Below are 24,914 nucleotides of genomic sequence, written 5' to 3'. Positions count from 1 at the left end.
CCTCCTCTTACCATGTGATTCTCATTTCTGTGACTCCCTTTCACTTGCTTCTTTTCTGACAGACTGTCTCCTGACAGCTAGTGACTGTCCAGAGGGTAGATCAGGCCAGTTGTACTCTGCTGGGAGAAAAGTGGTATAAAAGATTAGAAATAAAATGATTGCAGCATTTTATTACAAGAAGATTGGCTATGAATGACACAGAATGACATAGAGATACCTTTGAAATCTAAACTTTCTAGATTCTCATTTCTGAAGCTCACTACAGATGTCTTGCTTTTGTGTGCACTAGTTTCTACAATAGTTAGGAAATTCCGTATTAAAATCCATCAGGAAATTAATAGGGCAAGAAATGATAGTGAGGGTTTAAAAGGGTTCTTTTCTCTAGAACACCTCTGCAAAGGAATGACCATAATAGTAACTTTTATTTATATAGGAATAAATTTAATTAGCTAAGAAGGTTAACTAACTTAACTGCCTTGCCTGATTTTTCTTAAGTAAAGCCTGATATGTGCAAGCCATTCCTAAATATGTATTAATAGTGTCAGAACAGCAGATGCTCAAGGGCTGTCTGCTTCCTGCTGAACAAATTATTCAGTTAGCACAGCTACTGGAGGTTTATCTTCAGATCACAGTTTAAGAAAGCACATTTATCCAAGAAAACACTTAACAGCATGCACTGGACTCCTCTGGGGATCTGAAAGCCAAATATCCAGTTATGTGCTTCAATAATGCTTTTCTTAGTTGGGTACCTTAGTCCTTGTAATGGGGGGGTGTTTTGCACCACTTAATTATTGGCTTATCTGAAATTTTTTCTGTCGTCACTCAGAGTCAGGATTAAAATACAGAGAGATGAATTTTCTCATGTTCGGGCTTGGTTGTTTATTAAACCTTATCTAAAGTACAGAGAGTTCTGCAACACTTCCAGCTACCAGCTAAAAGTGAACAAAATGGAGGTGACTCTACCTAATTACAAGGTTTCTTAAAGCTAAACAGCCCAAGAGAGAATTAACACCTATATTATTTATACTTTTACCCAAAACCCAAACTCCCATGACCTTCAGTGTGACACTGACTGTCCAACCAGAAACTACTGCCTGAAACCATGAAGAAGAAGGCAGAAAGGAACAACACACAAAATCCTTTATCTTGTTTCATACTTATTATTATATTATAAAAACCTCAAATTTAAAACCCTTCACCATGTGAAATCACACACTTCTATTTAACTACACACCCACTGTTAGCATGGAAACACATAATCACAAGATGATTATATGCAGGTGCTTTTATTGAAGCGCTCTGGGAATCAGGGGTACAAACCCAAATCTGACTCTGGCATGGATTTGAGATGGGAGTGTTTTTATACCCTTTTATTACATAACTACGTATTAATTATTAAACCCATATTTTTCTATTGTATACATTGATCTTATCCAAGCATGTATTCTTGATTTTCATCAGGACCCCCCAAACATAATTTCTTGCATTCTTGTTATGATTAAACAATAATTCTATTCAATTACCAAACAATCATTAGATTTAACAATTGTATTATCTATCATATGATGATTATGCAGGTGCAAAGCTCAACATTCATTCCCAGGGCCTAGTTCTCTTTCCCAGGCCTACCAAACCCAACCTTTCTTTCCACCCCTTGAATCTATGGTATGCAATTCCCATGTTTTAAAAACATTTTAACCCTACGCTACCACCATGATTTTAACTCCATCACTCAAATTTGGAAGCCTTCTCCAAGGCCTCAGGTCAAAAGCAGTGTTCTCCTGGGGGTCAGCTCCAGAAAGAACAGAAAGCCCAAAAACCCCCAGGTTTCTGGGATCCAACAAATCCCAAAGAGTTAGTTTTTCACACAGAGTACCTAAGGAAGCCTGAGGGAGCTGATGACTGACATTTCCACTCTTTGGAGCAGGGTGTCCCTGGTGATCCCGCCGTGCCAGAAGTCGCGCTATGCCACGTACTTCGACGTGGCCGTGCTGCGCTGCCTGCTGCAGCCCCACTGGTCCGAGGAGGGCACGCAGTGGTCACTCATGTACTACCTGCAGAGGCTGAGGCAGATGCTGCAGGAGAAGCCAGAGAAGCCCCCCGAGCCTGAGATCACCCCTTTGCCCAGGCCGCGCAGCAGCTCCATGGTGGCCGCCGCGCCCTCCCTGGTGAACACCCACAAAACCCAGGTAAGCTGCCAGTAGCAAACTAACTACTGTGGGGTGAGAACTGGACACTGCACATTTCAGTATGAATCAAGGAAATGCCACTTTATTGCTCTTTTGTAACCCTAATACATAATTTTTCCACCCTTAAACACCATCACACAACTCATCATTGATAGAAGTCTTCTTGCACGAGGCAAACATGGGCTTTTCTCTTTTTCATTTGCTTCAGAGTTTCTTGGCATTCACCTATCACCTTCAGCTTCTTGTCTCACCCCTTGTTTTTTTGTTGTTTTTATCCCTCTTTCAAGGTGACTTCAAGGGCAAAGCTATAGGCCTAGCCCGGGCTCATAAAAGCGTTCATATCCCTTTCCTGGCTCCTTAATTCAGTCAATTTGTGCTACTTTTAGGTTGTGCTCTCTTCTCCTGCCATGTGGGCTTTTAGCAGCAAATGCTGATTGACCTAGTTGATGGAGATGCCTAACAAAATGTAGCAGAGGTTCTATTTTTGCCATCTGATTTTATGACACACTTGAATAAAAGACCTGTTCATTTTGCTATCAGATGTCTTTTTTTTTTTGAGTTGGAAATGTCATAATTCCTAATGTTTTTCCTAAAATTGCTGCTTTCAGGGCTCTGACAGATTTTGACTGGAAGGAAGGTGAGATATCTTTTCTCCAGTAGACCCCAGATGCTCAAAATCTATAAAAGCATAAATGATGTAAATTTTACTACTGTTAGTTTTAGATCTCAGGATTTTATAGACATCCTTACCATTATTATGAGAGCTGATGGTTACTTGTGGTTCTAAGGGCTCAGCAGTAGCAATTGTTTAAACTGTATTATACTTCAGTGTCATTTCTAGAACATGTTTCTTCCCTGTAAAAGCTTGACATAGCTCCATTAAGGTGATAAGAATTACTATTCAATCTTAATCTACCTGTGCATTGGGATTTTATAGGATGGCTGTCTGTGTACAAAAAAAAAACAAACCCCAACTTAATATCATCTCCTGGAGGGAATATTGAAATATATGGCTGTTAATGTGTTTCACTGTTTCCATGCATGTACTGTCCCCTTGCTTTTCTCATAACAACCTGGGTGTTTTGCATGCTAGCAAGTTTAGCTCCCAGGGCAGCAGGGAGTGCACTCAGTGGTTTGCAGAGGCACTGTGAATGAGATTCTTCCCCAGGCACTGGCTGCACCAGTGTTGCCCTGGTTCTGTGAAACACCTCCTTCCTTTCACATGCTTGGCTGTGTCTTGCTTTTCTAGGCTATTTCCCTTGCAGAAGAATCCATTGCTCTTTTCTAGTATTTTCCTGTTAAATCCATTTGGCAATTCACTGGGCACACTGTAGCTCTTGATGTGAGGGCTGTGCCCAGCACATGCCTCACTCCAAGGCTCAGTTTGATTGCTTTTGGTAACCTCTGTGTCAGTCCAGTGTATTTTTGCCATGCTTCACCAAAATAGAATCCAGTTCCAGGGTTTCCAGTTTGTCAAGCAGAACAGCTGTGGTGGAGGGAGTGACATGATCAGGCAGCAAAACTTTCAACTCATGCCCCCCTTCTTTATAATTCTGAGGACTGAAACCCATGCAGCACACAGAAGTAGCTGGGCTCTGGTTCAGCCCAGCCAGCTGTAGGAACTTTACTGCTATTGTTACATTCAGTCTCATCAGACAAGGCTCTCTGCTGGTTCAGAGCAGAGAATGCCACCTCCCAAAGGCTGGGATTTGTCCTTTTTGTTAATACAAGGGGTTGTATGCTGAGCCTTCACAGGCACATCTGACACAGGGTTATGCCTAAAGCCAGTTTTTTCAGTCTAGATCTAAAATTCCTAACACAGTGTCATCAATAACTTCTCAAAAATGTTGTCTTGCTGTGCTTCAGCAGGATAGATGTAAAGTGGCAGGCAAAAACTGAGTGAAGAAAAACACATCTGCCTGCAAATCACATCAAGGAGCAGTAGATTTTTGTGGCTCATCATTTTTTCTGTTGTTCTGCAGTTTATCAGGATAATGGGTAAACTGATGATCCTGAACCTTGTGGTGTGGGAAAAGGGGGAATGGATGGAGTGTGAATGAAATGAATTCTGTCTGCCTTTTAAAAGTGATAAAGGAAACCTGCATGGCACCTGTATGCAGTGAATTCACTGTCAGGGCAGGTGTAGGACATGGAACCTTCAGACATTCACAGGCTGCTCCAGGCTTGCACTCCCTTTGCAGGGGGAAGAGACAAAATTTAATCCTAGCACCAATGCAGCTGTAGTGCTCACACAGTCATGCAGGAGGAAGACAACAGAAAACAAAATCTAGAGGAGCAGCCCCCAAAGCCAAACTATTTTGCCATCTTATGAATCTTATGCTCATTGTAATTGCCATTACAGTGTAGTCCACTGCACAGAATAGCCAGGATTGATTCATTAAAATGCATCATACACCACACTGCATATTTAATGTAATTCTGGATTTTATATGTGAATCCTTCTCTGAATCTTTAGTCATGTATGCAAAGTGGTAGATAAGCATACCTGTTCTACAAAGTGGTGAACAGGAGCCTTGCTGCTGTGTGTCCTACATTCTTGTGCTGATAAAATTAAGAGGGAGGATTCAAGGGCAGTCTTTGATTAGTCTGAAAAAATGTGTGACCCCCTGTATTTGGTGCTGCAAACACTGTAACTGGTGTTAGGCTTCAGCTGCAGACACTGTCACTGGAACTTTTTGTGCATAAAACTGCATACTGTTTACTTTTTTTTAACTGTTTTTTTAACTGTTTTTTTTTTTACTGTTTTTTTAACTGCATCCTCTGTGTACTGCAGAAGCTGGCTGGCTCTGCAGTTTGTGATGTAGCAAGGGGGGAATTTTTGTATGAAAAATGATGAATGGGGAGCCTTGGAGCAAAGGATGTGCACTGATTTAGAGGTCTCAGATTTTTTTTGGTGAATAAATAAATTTTCTGAAAATTAAGTTTCTTGAAGTTCTGAAAATTAAGTTTCTTGAAGGGACAGTGATGCTTATTGCAGTTTAGTTCCAAAATATGTATTTAAATGTGTATGTTATTAAGGGGCATAGACCCTAAATGAAACTCTTTACAAAGGGTAGCCATTATAGATTGCTCATCTGTGTAAACCAAGACCTCAAAGACATAATCAGTCATACCTAGGATCAGAATTTAAATTCTTCATGCCACAAAACCAGGCTGACAGAAATGCCTGAGGCTTTCCATGGTGTGCTGCCCTTTTTTCCCTTTGGTGACTGAAAGGTTAGACAAAGTAAATAATTCTGGAAGTTTCTAAATTTTGTTTGTTCATTTATTTTTTTTTTAATGTGTAAACTTTTTTGTGTAATGAATCTGAGGTCTTTTTCCTCCACAGTCCTCCTATGACAGTTCTAGGAAACTCCTTTTTTAAAAGCTGATTATCCTCTGTTTCTCCTTGTGCTTGTCTTCTTTTGGGAACTGCAGGATCTTACAATAAAATGCAATGAGGAAGAAAAATCTCTAAGTGCAGAGACATTTTCCAAGGTTTCACTGACCAACTTGCGTAGACCAGCAGTTCCAGATCTCTCCACAGACCTGGGGATGAACATCTTCAAAAAGGTGAGTGAAAGAAAACTGCACTTTTAATTTACCTATGATTCAGCACCTCAGTGTCTTCCTAAGTAGCTGCTGAAGGTCTGCTCAGACTATATATTCACATATTATATATATATATATAAAAATATAAAATATATATATATTCATGAGGTCTGCTTGGAATATATATTCATGCCATATGTGAGATTATCATCCCTTTTCATTGGGGTGGATTCTGTATGTTATTACACTGTTTTTTATATACACATCCTGAACATAATACTGAAGTGTTTATTCAAGTAATTGTCATTATGAAACTGCATGAGAGGAGGACACTCAAACAGTGCTGAATTTTACGTGCCAGTGCTCACTGTAGTTCCAGCTAATTCAGTGAGTTCTGATTTTTTTACCTCGTCTTAGCTCTGGGTTTCCAACCATCCATTCCATGCTCAAGGTCAAAGAATGTCATAAAATTATCCGAGGGCATCCATCCCAGCTTAGGGCAAGACTGAAATCCTTCAAACACTCACAGGATCCCAGCATGAAATTTAGATTCTGCCATGGGAAATGGCCAAGATAAAATGCTCAGAGTGAAGAGTTACACTTGGGAAATACATCTGTGTTACCTTTTTCCCTCAAAGCAGTTGTTTTCTGTTGGGTTTTCCTGGGATATTTTTTCTTTCTCTTATATTTACACATATATATATGTACAAATAACAGCAGCTGTCTCGAAGCTTTATTCCTTCACAATCATCAGTCTCATTTTACAGAACCAAGCAAGGGAGATGGAACAGCTTCAGCTGCCTGCACAGCAGACGAAATTCTCTTTGTTACAAAGTCTTTTAACAACTTTCTAGCCAATAGCATAATGTTAAAAGCTGACAAGGATTTGCTCAGGCCAATTAATAAAGCCACATGCACATCTTGCTTTGAACAATGTTTGGTTGTAATAGTGTAAATCAATGGATAAAGTTTCATTATTAACCTTACACATTTCTACTATACTGCTTAACATATTTTCCTGAGGCCCATCTCTGCAGCTCACAGCCCTATTGTTTCTTGTCCTTGCATCTTCAGCACTGCATTTCTCCATCCAGAGATTTGCTTCCACACAGCTTTCTGAGAGTTCTGTACCTTTTCTGTTTCCCACAGCTTTCCATGCCCTCAAAGCTTCCTAACTGCTCCTGTGTCTGTCCCTGCAGTTCAAGAGCCGCAAGGAGGACAGGGAGCGCGAGCGCAAGGGCTCCATCCCCTTCCACCACACGGGCAAGAAGAGGCAGAGAAGGATGGGGGTGCCCTTCCTCCTCCACGAGGACCACTTGGATGTCTCACCCACCCGCAGCACCTTCTCCTTCGGCAGCTTCTCTGGGATTGGAGAGGACCGGCGTGGCATGGAGAGGGGAGGATGGCAGACCACCATACTCGGTGAGGTGCTGCTGTCCCTGCCCCAGGCTCTGTCATTCCTGTCCTGAACATTCACAGAGCAGCAGGTGTGGATGCAGCAGTGGGAGTTTTCCCAGGCTACTCAGGGGAAACAGAAAAGAAGGAATTAATGACAAAGTCTAGCACCTGTTGTGACAGGAACGTGATGTTTTGGTAAAAGCATGTTTACAAGAGGTGTTGCCTTCCTTGGACCAATGAGCTTAATTCTATCCTGTTTCTGTGAACCAGTCTATAAAAATGTGTCTGCTTCTGCAACAAATCACTTCTTCTTCCTTCTGGAGGAAGTCTGTGTTGCTGTATTCTTTCACCTCTCCTAGCCCTACAGGGGCTATTTCTTCATCCAGTCATTTTGTCACCCTGTGTCCTTGGTTTTGTTTGCAGCATTACACATCTCTTGGTAGCTGCTCACTCTCACTGCTTGAATGACTCATGCTTCAGTTCACTTTTTCTCTGGAAACTACCATCTTTACTGGAATAACAGCTATGCTGGGAACCTGCACTGATCTGTGTTCCACTTGGATACGCTTCCCTGCGTGGTGGCAAGCATTGCACAAGCACAGCTTCAAATAGACTCAAAGAGTGTTTGCATTCCTTTCTTCAAAAGAGAAATCTTTGGAGAGGCAGCAGTGTCATTAGTATGGCAATTATTAGCAGGAGTGTCATCAGGACCATTAACCATGTTATTAGTATGCCAAAAAGTTCAATTCACAGTTTTCATGGGGTGCATATGGGATATAATATAAATAGGATATTTTCTCAGTGTCTCAATATTGCAGAGGTACAGTGTTAGAACCTAAAAATTTGCTACTTCAAGTTTCTAAGTTCACTAAACACTATTTTTTTTCCTTTGTCTTAGCACTCCTCATTCTAATATACTTATTTTTGGGGGCAAGAGGGAAAGAAACTAAATCCCTTCAGCATGCCCAAAGGGTGGAGTCATGCAGTGCTGACCAGTCTTATTTTCTTTAATGTGCTGGTTAAGAATGTGGGGGTTAGCTACATCAGTGTGTGCTGAGGGGAAGAGCCTTGATCTTATCAATGAACCCTCATGAAGGATCCCACCATAACGTCGAGTTCTTCCCAATGTGATGAAAAGCCTTGATTTTTACATGCTCCAATCCTTTAGCTTTTAACCTCAGCCACCCCTCTGGTACTTAAATAAAATATCCATTTCTTGTTGCCACCCTAGGGAAGTTTACCAGGAGGGGCAGCTCTGACACAGCCACGGAGATGGAGGGGCTGAGCGCCCGGCACTCGCACTCCCACCACACGCTGGTCTCGGAGCTGCCAGACCCCTCCAACAGCCACGGGGACAACACCGTCAAAGAAGGTAAATGCAGCACACCAGGACAGGTGCTTCACTGAAAAATCAACCCCAGGAAGTACAAGGAAGTGTTATTGTTTCTGAGGATGTGACTGATTTTTTATTTTTATTTTTGGAGGGTTTTTTTTTTTGTGCTATGAAGAAAAATGTTTCAAACCGTTCGTGTTTACGTTTAAAACAATTGGTGACCATCACCAGGGAGAAGATATGGTTTGGGGTTTTCTTGCCTTACCACAAAACAACAAAAAAGAATGAACAGAAACTTGATATTACTATCTTTAATGGTTCTACAATGTGAAGAGAAAGCCTTCTGTTATCCATTATTGATTTTTCTGGTAGGTAGCAATAAAATTACAAAAAAAAAAAAAAAAAAAAAGTCCCACAGTATCAAAAGAGACTTAAGGGTTTTGGGATGACTGGTTAAGGTAAGAGGGGCAAAAATAGTGTTCTCCTGTAGCCTTCCAGTGGTAGGAAATGATGAGGGAAGACAGGAAAAGCCAGATCATCAACACCTGGCTCTGCACCTGATGACACTGGCAGAATTTGGGGGTTTTTGATCATTGGTTGGTTTACATAACACCAGGCTCCTCTTGACCCAAAGTGGGAAAAGGATCTTTGCACAGGAGTTATCAAGGCTCACTGAAAGAGCTTTAAACTGGATTTGAAGAGAGAAATGGTCTTGATGATCTAACAGGTCTTTTCCAACCTGAACTATTCTACGTTTCTGTGTAGGATTTGGATACGGATTTTTGTTACCCACTTTGAAACAAATTAAGCAAAAAATTCTGCCCTTGGATAAACATCAAATTTGGTAGCTTAGGAACAAAATATCCTAAAGCAATCTTTATTGTTGTCTTCACAATACAAATTTCAGTGAATGCCATTAAAAAGTCACACTTACTGAAAAGAAATTCTGTGATACAAGCAGCTAATTCCTGCCCAGATCACTGATCAAACTGTGGCCCAGTTCATGGTACTGCTGTTGGCCTTAGAATGTTTCTCCTAATTAATAGTGCCAGTTCAGTGCTAGCAGGACTGCACAAGCTGTCAGGAAATGTGATTGCCACTCTGGTGTGTTACTGTTTGCATTATATAATCAGTCCATTGCTTATTAAATGTATTAGATGTAATTAGTTTATTAATTAGAACACATCTAATAGCCATAGGAAGAGGTTCTTTTTTGTTCTCTAGCCCTGTTACCAGTGTCTGGCAGATGGTGGTCTAAGCAAACCTATGGGCCACCTAGTGTCTTTCTACACTAGAGGGTATATAGAATTACCTACAAAGCACTATGTGTGGGAAATTACTAGCACTGTGCCGTGGAAATCAGCGTGAGTTTTAAAAATATGAGGTGTCCTTGATAAAAATCTCAATTTATAGCCAGCTTGCTAACCTGAGCAATTCAGAGTTCCAGTCTCTGAACACTGTGAGCTTAAGACATCAGAGAGCTGTGCATTTTGGAGATGGTTCAGACTATCACACGTACTGTTTCTTTCAGCTGGTGTGATGAAATGTTCCAAATCAATGCGACTTGGAAAACTGTTTCAAATTTGTGCTGCGGTTCCACTGCCTTCACCCCTCCTTTCAGCTGCAGAGTCCTTTCTCTTTGCTCTGCAGGGGCACTGCTGGTTTTCAGATGAGGCACTGGATCAATGCAGGGAGAAAAATCCTTTTGGATTCGATTTAGAATGTCTGAGTTGCCTGATCTACTTGACTGCCCAAATAACTGAGATCAGCACAAGCTGCCAGAGAACTGAACTGCTGGAACAAGCTTGGGGTTGTAATTCACACTGACTCAAAAGAGGGAATGAGTTTGTACACATGTGTCCTGGTTTGAAGGACAGGTGTCTGCCAATAAGGGCAGAAGCTTCTCTTTGAAATGGAGAATGTAAACCCCCTCCCTCCTAATTCTTATTATAATTTTGAAATTAAGGGGCTCTCAGGCAAAGATATGGGAATTAGGAATAACAGCTCTTTACTAGGAAAATTAAAATAGAAATACAGTATTACAAAGAACAATCCCAAAACACTGACAGAGTCAGAATCCAAGCTGACACCCGTCAGTCAGTCAGGGTGTTGGCACAGTCCCATTCAATGGTGGCTGCATCCTCCTGCAGTGGCAGATGTGGTTCAGCTGCAGCAGTGCTCCTGGAGAAGGTGCAGTTTTCCTCTGAAGGTGCAGGGATGATGTGGAAAGGTCTGGCTTTCCTCTGGAATCCAGTGGAAAGAAGGTACCTTGGTGTCCAAAATCTCAGTTTTTATCTGGGTAGGAAAGGCTTGGCTGCTCCCCTGCCTGGAGCATCTCCCATGGGATGATGGAATTTTATCAGTCACACAGTGGGACTGAATGGGCCAGCAGCAGATGAAATCTTCCTGGAGGGAGGATGGGCTGTGGGAAGGATAAAGATGATTGCCCCAGCTGGTTTAAAGATGGCCCATTAGCAGATAATATGTGCCAGGAGATCAGGGTCACTGCCCCACCCGGCTCAACAGATGGTGACAGAATTCACATTGCTGGTACATCCTGTACTGCAACCCAAGACATTATGATAGGAATTAGGAACTTGTGATTTCTTCTGGCATTACAAACCACTTTAAAACTGCTCCCTTTAGACAAGCTCAGCCCCAAATCTTCCATTCCACAAGCACGGAGACAGGAATTCACAGGGAGCTGTTTTCCTCCCCGCAGTGCGGTCCCAGATCTCCACCATCACCGTGGCCACCTTCAACACCACCCTGGCCTCGTTCAACGTGGGCTACGCCGACTTCTTCAGCGAGCACATGAGGAAGCTTTGCAACCAGGTGCCCATCCCTGAGATGCCCCACGAGCCCCTTGCCTGTGCCAACCTCCCACGGAGCCTGACGGACTCCTGCATCAATTACAGCTGCTTGGAGGACACGGATCACATTGATGGAACCAACAGCTTTGTCCACAAGAATGGCATGCTGGATCTCTCGGTAATTGGCAAGGAAGGAGGAAAGCCAGGTCCCTCTTCTGTCAATGTAGCTGTACCATTGAGATCAGGGGTTGGATGGGCTTTCCTTCCAGCTCTTTGTATGACTTCTCTCAGCAGCATGTAAAGGTCAGTCAGATATATTTGTGCATATCCTAAAAGTCTCCTCTGAGAACCTGCAACTCCCGTTACTCCTTGCAAGGAGTGCATGTGCATGTGAATGCACACACCAAATCCTAAGTGGTATTACATAATGGCTGTGCTCCTGGGGCATGCACCAAAACCCCTATAAAATAGTATAAGACTGAGTAGCACCTTTCTTCCAGCACCTTAAACCTCACTTCTTCTGCTTTCCCCTTAATGATTTGCCAGCTCTTGGTGCACTGAAGCAATGTTCTCAGGCTCACAGATGTCATCTCATGGTTTCCTTTTCAGCCTGACTGTGCCCAGCCTGTGGTTTCTCGTCTGACATCTAGATTGTAGGCTTTTAGTATTTAGGGCTGTGTATTATTTGTTCAGTTTGTCCTGTGCCTGCTGCAACGAGTCTCTGGAATCTAGAATTTCCAGGCATTAAATATTACTAGGAGAGAAAGTAATTCTGGCTTTAAATGTGTCTGAATCTCTCAGGTGGTCCTGAAGGCTGTTTACTTGGTTCTGAACCACGACATCAGTTCCCGGATTTGTGATGTGGCACTGAACATCGTGGAATGCTTGCTGCAGCTTGGGGTGGTGCCCTGCGTGGAGAAAGCTCGGAGGAAGAGTGAGAACAAAGAAAATGAGGCCCCTGAAAAGAGACCAAGTGAAGGATCCTTCCAGCTTAAAGGGGCTGCTTCTGGTTCAACTTGTGGGTTTGGGCCACCTCCAATCAGTGGAGCTGGAGATGGAGAAGAAGAAGGAGGTGGTGGAGGAGGTGGAGGTGGCGGAGGAGGTGATGGAGGTGGTGGAGGAGGAGGAGGGCCATATGAGAAGAATGACAAAAAGCAAGAAAAGGTTTGTCTTGCTTCCTTCCTTATGCAATTCCAGATGTACTGTAATGTCTGTTAAGGTTGATGCATGCAACTGACCTTCTGTTTTGCTCTGGTGCTCACTTGGATTTCCATTGAGGAAACATGATTAGCAATTCAAGCTCTGTAACTACTCCAGAGAAGCAGCTGCCAAAAATGGAGTTTTTGAGCCTGGCATGGATATTATCAGTATCTTGACAAGGGCTTGAAACGCTCAATCACAGTGATTCATTAAGGTTTCTTATTCATAACTTGTAAAGAAAAAACAGAAACCAGTGTGTGAGCACAATTTCTTTGATTACTAGAAGTCATATTTTTCAGTATTATTTGAGAATTGGACAAGAGATGCTATGTTGCTGACCTCTGAAGTTGCAACTTATAGTAGCAGAATATCTAAGACATTTTAAAAAGATACTTGGTTTTCTTCTCAGCCAACCCAACTCTCTGTTTCTCAGGGATAAATTTTTGAAGTAAGTTCTGAATATTATGCATAGCAGCATGGAGGGACTTCAAATTTATAGCATAAATTTTTGATGGGAGCTGAAAGGGAGGGGACTGGCCTCTAAACCTGAAAAATAATTGGAGTAAACACTTCAAGAGTAACAGCTCAGTAATGGAGTGTCTGAGATGAGAAATGGAAGGCAGTTTGTCAAAAGTGCAATGCTGACAAAATACCAGTGGCTGTGCCAGGGTTACACACTGTCTTTCCCTCTGTGACCCTCAGGATGAAGGCCCATCTATCAGCACCCATAGGCTGGCCCTCACAATGCTGATCAAAATTGTGAAGTCCTTGGGTTGTGCTTATGGTTGTGGAGAAGGACACCGAGGGCTCTCTGGAGATCGCCTGAGACACCAGGTATTCCGGGAGAATGTAAGAGAACTAAAGCTCATTACAGTGTCACCCCTTGTCCCTCTGACATCAGCTGCTGAGATCGCTGCCTGCCCCCTCTGTAGCTTTCCCTGTATTGACAGTAAATGTGTTTTATTGACAGTAAATGTGTTTTATTGACAGTAAATGTGTTGCTTCTTGTCGCAGCTCACAGACTGTGTTGCAGCCCAGCCGTAGCAGGTTTTCAGCTGTAGCGTTGCCTTCCAGTCCTTCCAAGAGCACACCTGGGGCCCAGAGTGCTTCTGACCACCCCAGCAGATGGGTTGGGACAATCAAATTCCATGTGTGAGCTGGTGTTAGTGGTTTTTCACAGGACAGTACCCCTAAAGAGCATGCTACTTACAGGAGGTGCAGCTATCTTGGGTTATCTATGTAAATCCAGAAGTCCAAGGTGTAAGTGTGTCCACCTCTCCTGATGGTGTTTATGACTGCTGCTGGGCTGCTCCATCAGCTCCTGATATTTGGAGTGCACTGTGTTTGCACTACACTTGTTCTGTTGTTCTGCAAGGAAGTAAAAAACTCACTCATGACCCTTTGAAGGATACGGTGGGTCATCACTGTTGATCCCTAACATTTTTGGTTCTGCACCAGTTAAGACTTTGGGAAGTGGCCAGAATGTAGCCCAGGCATCAGATTTAATCCAGAAGAGTTTGTCTCCTTGAGATCAGTCCAACTCCCTGTTAAATGGGAGCCTTCCAAAGGCCTTCTCAGTGCATGCCTCCTCCTCCTCACCTTGTGTGCTTGCAGAAGGGAGCATTTTTCATTACTATAATGAGAGTTACTAATCCCATGGGATGTGTGCAAACCAGATTCTTCTCCATGGCTTTGGTTAGCTTGAGCCATGCCCCACAGAGCTATAATTAGGTTCTGGGCTCTGAGGTTGATTTCTCAGAGGTGGGTTGGCTGCTCTGTACCCTTGCAGTGTTCTTGTGTTAGCTAGATTTCCAGGTGCTGCAGGAGTGGACACAACTTGGACCAGATGAGGTGAGAGAACTCCAGTGGTAACAGTAGAAAGGTTCTGCACAGAGCACTGGTTGAACAGGTACCATATTCATCACAATGTCAGTTAGGCTTCTCTGTTGGAGCTGAGCCAGCAAAGCATTTAGACCTAGGCATAACATTAAGTATAAATGAACATGTCTCTTGGAACCAAGATTCTTATCATGCCCATTGAATTGAGGAAAATAGTTTCCTACATGTGTGAGTCTGCTACATTTTCTGTGTGTTTGTCTGGCCAAACTGCTTTGCATGCACCATTTGTGTTGATGGCGTGGACAATCATGTCTGAGTTTACTGGAAAGTTAAGTTATTTTAGATAACAGAAGAGTTCATGTTTCCTGCAGAGATGATATTTTAGATTCTTTCAACTCCAGGCTGTATGGGGTCCCAGTAGGATGGATAGTTTTGTGATAAGAAGTTGACAATGAATAGCTTTAAAGTAAAAAGTTAGTGTTTTGTATGATGTAAATTGGTCATTGGGTGTGCAATAATTAGGTGCATTCAATAGGTTGGAGGGTGAAAATCAGAAAATCAGAAAATCAGCCTAGGGCTAAGAACCTGTTCCACCACTAAGCATTGACAGAGGTGGTACATTCCCAGCTCATTTACATCCAGTGAGATTTTACTTTGGGGCTGGACAGAGGAAGGGAGGACATGAGATAAGCTGGCAGTGGCTTCATCACCACCTCAAACAGTGGCACCCATACTGGGGCACTCCCTTTAGTGCTAAATTTCCTGTTGGCTCCAGAGGTGAACCTCTCTTGTTATGGGAGCAATCAGAGACAGCAGAGTGCTGGCTAAGTACAAAATAACCTTGCTCTTGCTTGTAAAACTTGAACCCCTGCTTTGATGTGATATGATTTATTGGGCACTGTTTCAGGCCCAGAACTGCCTCACGAAGCTGTACAAACTGGATAAGGCACAATTCCGGCAGACAGTGAGAGATTATGTGAACAAGGACTCTCTCAACAACGTGGTGGATTTCCTGCATGCTTTACTGGGATTCTGCATGGAGCCAGCCACTGACAGTGAGTATACCTGGCATAAGAAACTGTCACTTGTGTGTTCTTAATGCCATCAGAAAGAAGCCACATTCTTGTCCTTTACAAACCACAAAATGTCATTTGCTATTCTCAGAATATATAAACTGTATCCTTAGCTGGGGTGGGGGGTCAAGGGAGTTGGATAATTTTGGATCTGACCACCCAGTGATCTTGCCTGGAGATCTTGTAGCATTGGAGCATTGAAAGACTCCCTTTGAATCATCCTACCTCTTGTTCATGGCTCTTCACAGAAGAGATTTTAATTAAATGATGCCTCAGGCATCATCAGGAGGTTTTCTGCTTCATGACATGACAAAGCACCAGGTGAAACAGCGTGTTTAATTCAGTTTATTCTGAATGGAGGTATAATTGAGCTTTAAAACCCTCTGTGGTACCTCAGACAAGGCAGTAAGCAGCAAGAACTGCTTGAATGAATGACAGTATGGACACACAGATGCACGTGCCTGCAGCTACAAATGTACATGCATGTGTGTGTATAGGAGGGTTTGAAGATTTTTTTTAAGTTAGGAGAATTCTGTTCTAATATGTGCTATATTGGAACAATCAAACTTTTATGCTTGGTCACTGCATGAAACAACAGTTAAGAGTGACTGTTTACAGAGTAGGAATAGCTCCTCTGAAACACTGGGGGAGTCTGACTAATTAATTAGCCCATCCTTGATGTCAGGGATTTCAGGTAAAGCATCAAAGAACATTATATAGCCAACTTTCATGGAGAAGATTCCTTAAGTATTCATCAGTTATTGACTGGCTTATTCTTTGAAGCATGGCAGCTCATGCAGCTCTTGAATGTCTTTTCTTTCATCTCAAGAAACTGGGATGTTCTTTTGTAATTCATGTAAGAGTGTAATTCTTTTTTGAGTCTTTTTGAACACTTGGTGTCCTTGTGCACCTTCCAAGAAAAGCATTCCTATAGTTCAGAAGATTTTAATTTCATGGGTGTTGTCACTTTGCTGCTTAATCCAATATCTTTTATCCCTTAAATGGTAGCTAGAAAAGCTGGAGTACTGTTCAAATTTTAAGCCTTATTCTGCACTTCTCTAAATAGGAGATGTGAATGAAATCTAGAATTGTGCTGATATATTCAGTCCTTTTTCATAATACAACTATTTCTGGGAGGCTTTCATACTTATAATTTATTTGATCCTTTGCTTCTTCTATATTTTTGTGGGGTGGGATTGTAAGAATTGAGCATAGGATATTAGGTGGGGATGTGTCCTAGTCTCACGTCATAATCCCATGTGTCTTTAAGCCCTCTCTTTCAAACTGTTCCCAAAAAGATGGCTTGCTTATACTTGAATTTTACAGATAAGGCTGGATTTGGGAATAACTTCACCACAGTGGACAACAAATCCACAGCCCAGAGTGTAGAAGGTATTATTGTGAGTGCCATGTTCAAGTCACTGATCACTCGCTGCGCATCCACTACACATGAGCTCCACAGCCCAGAAAACCTGGTAAGCACTTGATACTGTGTTAACAAACTCGCTTTTTCACTTGGGTGTCACTTGTGAGACTTTACAGTGAATGATTCATTCAGTTTGGCCAAATCCGTGTAGCAAGTGATGCAGTCACAGCTGAAAAATTGTATAAATGTGATGTCCTTTTTTTATGTCTGCCTTGGAACCTGGGAACTTAGAAAAAAATTGTCTGAATGAAAACTTCTCTGTTTAAGCAGCTTCTGTGTTTTTCCAAATGGCAAAGTAGCATAGTCTGGAGGGACTAATGAACAAGAAGAGCAATTCTGGTTTGTATCAGCAGGTTCAGGGCAGTGATTATCTCCCTGTACTGGGCACTGGTGAAGCTGCACCTCAGAATTTGGGCTCTGTGCTGGGCCACTCACTACAGAAGGGCACTGAGGTGCTGCAGCATGTCCAGAGGAGGGAAATGGGGCTGGGAAAGGGTCTGGAGCACACATCCCATGAGGAGCAGCTGAGGGAAATGGAGTTGCTTAGGCTGGAGAGCAGGATGCTCAGGGGAGACCTTGTTCTGCACAGCTTCCAGACAGGAGGCTGCAGCAAGGTGTGGGTCAGCCTCTTGTCCCAGGTAAAAGTGACAGGACAAAAGGAAATGGCCTCAAGATACATCAGAGGAGGTTTACATTAGATATTAGGAAAAATTCCTTCACTGAAAGGGGAGGTCAGGTATTGGAACAGGCTGCTCAGGGAGGCAGTGAAATCACTGTGCCTGAAGGGATTTAAAAGATGTGTGAATATTGTACCAGAGACAGGGTGTTTTTGGTGGGCTTGACAGTGCTGTGTTAATGATGGGATTCAAGGATTTTAGCAGTCATTCCCAGCCTCAGTTATTCTCTGATTCTCAGACCATAGCTGCCATGAATCCACTTCCAGCAAAGTCAAAGGCAGTTCACTCAGTTAACCACGTGGCCCACCAGTGCCAGACTATGTGAATTACTGAACAGCAGCTTGGTGGATCTTCCCAAGGTTTAGGCAAACACTCAGTTTACTGAACATGTGGGAGACAGGAAGGTGTTACTTTTTGCTGTGTATATGCTGTCTTCCCAGAGCAGCCAGTGGACTGGATGACATGAGAGCTCTTCTTCCAAAATGGGGTACCCCAGCCTCAGGCCACCTGCTGTATTATCAGAAATTAGGATTTTTCATGGAAGCAAACAAGAAATATTCTTGTGTTCCATTCTTACAGCAGAGCTGTAGAGACACTGAAGTCCAACTAAAGGGGCAGGAGTGTTCTGTGAGGTTAAGGGAGTAGGAGAAGGAAAACCACATTAATGCCTTAAACCAGCAGAATAATCTACCTGTGTCCATATCCTCTAAATCTTATGGGTATTCCTCCTTTGGAATGTTTCTCATAAAAGAATATTTGGTGGCATGCAGAAAAACATGCCCCATTTTTGGACCTAGATTAGGAGCACCAAGTGTAAATTATTCTTATAAATTGTGTATCTTTCTAGACCCTGTTTTAGTGTGGAAGATGAAACTTATTCCTAAGGGTAGCACTGTTAATTGTGCCTGTATGGAGAATACAGCATGTAGAGCATGTGTGCAGATTTGTTGTTGTTCTATCATTCTTTAATCTTGTGATGAATATCTTACTTATTTAAAAAACCTGAATAAGGATATGGGTGCAATTATAAGTTTGTTGTTTTGTTTGTTTTGTTTTTTTTTGTTGTTTTTTTGTTTTTTTTTTTTTTGTTTGTTTTTTTTTTTTTTTTTTTTTTTTTTTTTTTTTTTTTTTTTTTTTTTTTGTTTGTTTTCCTTTGCTCCTTGCTGGGAATTTTCAGAATAGTCCAAGGTCTCTCAGGAAAGCTCACTGTAAAACTGTTCCCTCCTTGTTCCATCCCTTGACCTCAGATACAGAGGTGATTTGCACATCACTGATGTGCATGAATGTTCAGAATTAAAAAAGGCCTTGACTATAGGAGGTAGGTTGGGGGATGACTGTCATTCCTCTCTCTTTATATGATGTGAAGCTCTAAAATAATGGGAAAAAAATCCAAAGACACCCACTGGTTCTGAAAAATGCATGCAATTGTTTGCACTCTGCATCCTCTCACATGCATCTGAGATGTTTTGTGGCTTTGAAGTTTGTGGTCTAGCTGAATGGTATAAAACAAACTTTAAGTCATCTTTGTAGCTCCTTCATTTTAGCCTCTGATACCTCTCCATCTGCTATATCCCACTGAGATCATGTTCCATAATAATTCTCCTCCTTGTCTGCTTCTTCTGGGTGCACTATGAGTTTCCAGGCAAAAAACAGAAACCATATACCTGAAGAGCACATCACACAACAGCCTGAGGAGAAGTAGTGGCCTGGTGAAGTACCTCAGGAAGTATTGGCTCTCACTGCTTCTTTAGAAACTGCAGACTGAATTTGTTCTTTCTCATGGTGTCTTGCTGCTCAGGGCTTGTACTGCGATATCCGACAGCTGGTGCAGTTCATCAAGGAGGCTCACGGGAATGTGTTCCGGAGAGTGGCCCTCAGTGCCCTCTTGGACAGTGCTGAAAAGCTAATTCCAGGCAAAAAGACAGAGGAAACAGAGCAAGAGCCAAAACCTTCTGTGAGCAAAAGGTGAGTGTCAGGAGGGAGGAGGTAAATTACTGACTTGCATATGATTTTATGACTATCCGTGCCAAACACAAATATTGGAAGCCCAAGGGATTGTTTTCTCTTTATGGCATGTCAGTTCTTGATGGGCAGACTTGTGCTGTGGCAGCAGCCTCTTTTAAAATTTAATGATCTGAGATTGCAACGAATTTGCAGAGAAAAGCATTGGCAGTCTCCTATGAGAGGCATAAGAGAACAGTGCCATGGAAACACTGGGAAAAGGAAACATTAAGAGAACTGAGAAGCATAGTGTCACTCCCAAAACATTCTGTGGATGTACTTTTTAATATGCATCACATCCTTTGGGCTGTGTACCTGTTGTTCTGATAGGTAAACCCTGGAATGCAAAACAAGCCCTAGAAGAAATCTCATACTGACATGCTTCTTTATCAAAAATAAATTTCCTCTGGTCCTTTGAGGAATTTGTCTTATTAAAATATTGGGAAGAAGGACTGAGAAAGTTGAAAAAGTCCTGAAAACCTTGGCTTTGCTGGTAGTTGTTGCTTTTTTTGGCAGTAATATGTATATAGAGACAGTAAGTTGCTAAGGAGAGGGTATGTCAATAGAGCTACTTTGCAGGTTTTCGTATCCAGATCTATGTGATGACCATGAGATGGGCCATCCATCTCTTTTGGCTGATGTTCTGTGTTGTCTGTATAGATCTGAAGCAGGAAGTGTCATCATTGACAAAGGCCAGGCCTCAGCTGCCCCCGATGAGTGCCGCAGTTACGTCTCGAGCCGCCCAATGCAAACTCCAGAGCAGTAAGTAAATACTGAATTGTTCAATGTGTCAGTGCCAGCAGCTTCCTCCTGGGGTTAGTACAAATGGACAGGATAGCAGACTTACCTGTTTGGATGGTACAACAGACTGTTGAGTGTCTATACAGGAGCTACTGCAAACAGCCAGGTAATGCCTGTTTTCAGTGCTGCCAGCTGGACTGTCTTGGTTTGAAAGACAGAGGTTTGCTGAGGAAGGCAAGAACCTCTTTTGAAATGGAGGAATGTAAACCTCTTCCCTCTAAATTATTATAATTTTGAAATTAAGGAGCTCTCAGGCAAAGATATGGAAATAGGAATAACGGTTCTTTACTAGGAAAATTAAAATAAAAAAAAAAAACAATAATACAAAACAACAAAGCACTGACAGAGTCAGAACACAACCTGATACCCTGTCAGTCTGTCAGGGTGTTGGCAGCAGTCCCATTCAATGGTGGCTGCATCCTCCTGCAGTGGCAGATGTGGTTCAGCTGGAGCAGTGCTCCTGGAGAAGGTGCAGTTTTCCTCTGAAGGTCCAGGGATGGTGTAGAAGGGCCTGTTTTTCCCCTGGAATCCAGTGGAAAAAGGCTGTTCTGATGTTCCAAATCTCAGTTTTTATCTGGGTAGGAAAGGCTTGGCTGCTCCCCCTGGCTGGAGCATCTCCCAGTTGATGATGTAATTTTATCAGTCAGACTGTATGGCCCATTAACAGGAGATATCTCCCTGGAGGAAGGATGAGTTGTGGAAAAGATAAAGATGATTGCCCCACCTGGTTTTAAGAGATGGTGATAAACTACATTCTTTTGGTCACATCCTGCATTGGAAGCCAAGACATGGACCCATCCCGGTTTGGGTAGGAAAACAGCAGATTTTCGAATGACAGTGCAGTAGATTTGTCAGTATTGTGTACCATTCTACCATAGCTGTGAATAGCATGTGAATTCCTCACAGATTTAACCACAACTGTTCTCCAAGCTTTGTTTGTATTCCTGGATGATGATTTTATTAATTTTTGACTTCCAAGTTGTTGCTAAGGGTCATTAATGCTCCACTGAGAGACAGCCCATTGCTGTAGCTCCCTTTTCAGCACAGGAACTCAACCTGCTGTTGGCATTGTACAACTGAAATCTATGTCCAATTCTGAATTTTGAATTCTGAATTCTGTCATTTGCTATGGAATTAAACTCAAACAATACTGTTAAGAATTTTAAAAAATTCTGCAAATGGCCACCAGTTCCTAAGTAATTTAGGGCAAGTACTACTCTGAACACATCTGTCTTGTTAAAGAGCTTTGAGGTGCAGACATTGCTTGCACAAGGGCCCAGAGCTCTACATCGCATACTCTCCTGCCTTCTGCACAAAAAGTCTCACTGTTGTTGAGACAGCAAGGATAACACAAAGCCTTTTACTGCTCTGCAGGACTGCAGTTGTTCCTCTCTGAGCCTTGCCCTAGCCGTGGAACATCTCAAGAATATAAAAATTAAAAATAAATAATGTCCCAATAAAAAATGCTGTCCCGATTCCTGTACTTAATGAGCAGGTTCACAAATGGCTGTCGTGATGTCCTTAAGCTTTCTGGTACAAATACTTGTAGAAATTACTAATGTGGTTTTATAAATGTAGTTCATTTTGACGTAAAAAATGTGGTTTACTTTCATGAGCAGAAACTAAAAATTGGAATGATCTGTTCAATGGATGTTATAAATTGAGAGGAGAGCTTAAACAAGCCATGCCTTTGACTCAGATTTCTGGCAGCAACTCTTTTTAGGGGTGACCTGCATCCCAGATCACTCTCACTTCTCAAGTTCTTAATAACAGCCAGTTAGATCTATTACAGAATTAAATATTTAATAGATACAAATTTAACTGTCATAAGACTTCCACAGATTACTTAGTACACAAGATAAACAAATGAAACACTACTAGCAGATGAACTATTCGGTACACTATAAAAATGAGGTACTTATATTACAACTAGAGAAGAAATAGTATAGATTAGGATTCAGTGTGTCTTACCATCCAGTTTCTGAAAAAATCTTTTGCTCCCAATTTCTGAAAAAGTAACCACGAAGATGCATCCAAGCTTGGAGAAGGAGCCCTACAGGTTTCCAGGGAGTGTGTATGAGACTTCTGCCTCCATGAAAATTGGTGCAACTTTTATAGTTGTGTCTCTCAGTTAATGATTCCTCGCTTATCTCTTTACATCTGTCTCTCAAGGCGAGGGATGTTCATTGTCAGCTGTGGGTCTCACCTCTTTGGCACCATGTCCCCTTTTGGGATCTGTCTGCCTGGGTTATCTCACCCATGTGCACCAGCAGAGCAGATAAGCTTTCTGTGCTAGAGGGGGTAATGACATTCTGCCACAGTGGAGGAGTGCCAAAGGGTAGAAAAATATTTATTTTGTTTCTTGAACAATATTGAGTGTGTTGTCGAGCTTATGTCCCACTAAGAACAATGTATTTGGAATTCAGGATGAAACAACCTCAAGGAATAGAGAGGTTAGGAGGGGGCTGCAGAAAGGAGGTTTCTTTGCCCTGAGCATTCAAACTTCACTGAAATGCAGTTCACGCTTTGCACACCTTCCCTTCCAGCGATGAGCAAATCCAAGGGGGCAACCTGGGACGCAAGGACTTCTGGAGAAAGATGTTCAAGTCCCAAAGTGCAGCGAGTGACACCAGCAGTCAGTCTGAGCAGGACACATCCGAGTGCACCACTGCCCATTCCGGAACCACCACGGACAGGCGCTCCCGCTCGCGCTCCCGGAGAATCTCCCTTCGGAAGAAACTCAAACTGCCCATAGGTAAATGTATGTCTCCTCCTATTCTATATACATACTGCATGTGCACGGAAATGCAGCTGGATGTAGCTGTCTTGGGAAATACTGCAACACTGTTCCTTGTTGTCTGTATATTCTCCCAAAAGAAGCTGTGGTGTTATGGATGTGGAACTGAGGCAAAGGGAAATGTAAACAATTTGCCAAAGATATCAGGGGATATTTCTGTCAAAATAGATTATTGAAACTTTTCCCCCAAAGTAGTAGGCTAGCACTGTAATCTCAGAGGTGCTGTTCCTGTCTGTAGATGAGAAATATTCCAAATTAACATTTGTTAGACAGAGAATATATCCGTTACAATTCCCAGGACCTGGTCTTCCATGGTAGTTAATATGTGTTATATGAAAATGTTACCTTACACTTTTCTCCCATTTTCCCCATGCTTTAGTGTGGCCACTGTGGAGAAATACGCTGCAATTGCTAAGAAATAGCAGTAGAATTCTAGAAAAGAATTCCAGCATTCTGGAAAGAATGTTTAGATTTGTTCTGAGTGGCTTATTCTGCAACAGGGAATTGGCTGAAGCGCTCCTCCCTCTCTGGGCTGGCTGATGGAGTGGAAGATCTCCTGGATATCAGCTCTGTCGACCGTCTCTCCTTCATCAGGCAGAGCTCCAAGGTAAATGTGTCAGGCTGGGTTACACAGAGCTTAAAAAGGCAGGATCTGGCTGCTTTTAGCTGCACATAGAAACGTTTTTATTCCCTATGGACTTTGCAGCTAGCGATATGCTGTCACAGAAATCTCCAGAGTTGAGCCATGGGAATTTGATGCTGGACAAAAGTATAAAAGTACCTCATGGTGAAGACTTGGTTCAACTTACACTGTACTGGTCTGGTGCACTGAGAGGGAAGTGCAGGCTGTGCCAACACACTTAAGCTTTAATTTTTGGTCACATCTTCCTTCTTTGTGCTTCCACAGCCTCTCAAGAAAGATCGATCCTTTAAGCAGAAAGCTTAAAAGATGAAGTTCTTCAGCGCGTGTCGACAGCGTTGTGTTCCTCTGGTGACCCTCTGTAGATGTTTGTGTGTGACCAGCCCCTCTGTCCCTGCACAGGTGAAGTTCACCAGCGCAGTGAAGCTGTCTGAAGGAGGGGGGCCAGGAGGAGGCCTGGACAACGGGCGGGATGAAGAGGAGAATTTCTTCAAGCGTCTTGGTAAATGGCGCACCTGCCGAAGACACCCATCCAAGCTTCATCACACAGAAGAAAAAGATGGTTAGAAATCAGGGTTCTCGTCTCCTTTATTTTTTTTCTTTCTTTTTATCATTTTTAAAATATATTTCTTTTCTGTATTTTACCCCTTTCCCTTTTTTTCCTGCTTTCTCCATGGTTTTTGTCTCCATTGTAGCCTTCTCCGATTTTTTAGTCTTTGCAACTGTTTTCTTTCCCTTCCTTCTTTCTTTTATTTTGATTTAGAAAAAAAGCTCTGGTAAATTTTCTTTTCCTAAAAAAAATCAGGCTGTCCAAATAAATTATACAATGCAGCATTTGGGCTTTTAAAATCAAATCAAATTTGGTCAATACACTTGAAAAATTAATGCTTGCTTCAAAGCACTTATTCAGTTCAAAATTAGGTGTGTAAATCTTCTGTTGTCCAATACAACAATTCCATCAGTTTTTTTGTTTAGTTTTGTTTTTTCAATTTGTAACTATTTGACAGTTCTAGCAAATATCAGCACAGAAATGGAAAACCCTACACAAACCTTGTTGTAATTATCTCTTTTCTTCTGTGTTTGCATGTCTAGTCTCTGCATACCATTCGTTAGGGATGCCTTTCTCTTAGCACACAACATAATAATAAAAACACTCCCTTTCCACAGAAGTGTAT

At 42.2% G+C, this 24,914-nt stretch overlaps 1 protein-coding gene across 3 annotated transcripts in view; it reads left to right on the top strand.

Moving 5' to 3' along the window:
• Window positions 1-24,914, top strand: part of UNC80 (unc-80 homolog, NALCN channel complex subunit) — a 121,045-nt gene that overhangs the window by 15,285 nt on the left and 80,846 nt on the right. The window contains exons 8-21 of one of the 3 annotated variants that reach the window (XM_056495900.1): window positions 1,928-2,189; window positions 5,628-5,762; window positions 6,941-7,163; window positions 8,371-8,511; window positions 11,195-11,463; window positions 12,087-12,449; window positions 13,188-13,319; window positions 15,232-15,379; window positions 16,724-16,872; window positions 19,299-19,465; window positions 20,162-20,263; window positions 22,849-23,063; window positions 23,600-23,706; window positions 24,142-24,241. In XM_056495900.1, coding sequence (XP_056351875.1) covers window positions 1,928-2,189; window positions 5,628-5,762; window positions 6,941-7,163; window positions 8,371-8,511; window positions 11,195-11,463; window positions 12,087-12,449; window positions 13,188-13,319; window positions 15,232-15,379; window positions 16,724-16,872; window positions 19,299-19,465; window positions 20,162-20,263; window positions 22,849-23,063; window positions 23,600-23,706; window positions 24,142-24,241 — 2,513 coding nt within the window. Of the gene's footprint in view, window positions 1-1,927; window positions 2,190-5,627; window positions 5,763-6,940; window positions 7,164-8,370; window positions 8,512-11,194; window positions 11,464-12,086; window positions 12,450-13,187; window positions 13,335-15,231; window positions 15,380-16,723; window positions 16,873-19,298; window positions 19,466-20,161; window positions 20,264-22,848; window positions 23,064-23,599; window positions 23,707-24,141; window positions 24,242-24,914 lie in introns of all 3 variants that reach the window. The other 2 variants (XM_056495898.1, XM_056495899.1) reach the window with 2 other exon arrangements.

This window comes from Oenanthe melanoleuca, chromosome 7 (genome assembly GCF_029582105.1).
Source record: "Oenanthe melanoleuca isolate GR-GAL-2019-014 chromosome 7, OMel1.0, whole genome shotgun sequence".
In the NCBI taxonomy this organism is placed as follows: domain Eukaryota; kingdom Metazoa; phylum Chordata; class Aves; order Passeriformes; family Muscicapidae; genus Oenanthe; species Oenanthe melanoleuca.
The sequence above is the reverse complement of the archived record's forward strand: the minus strand, read 5'-3'. Positions and strand labels throughout refer to the sequence as shown.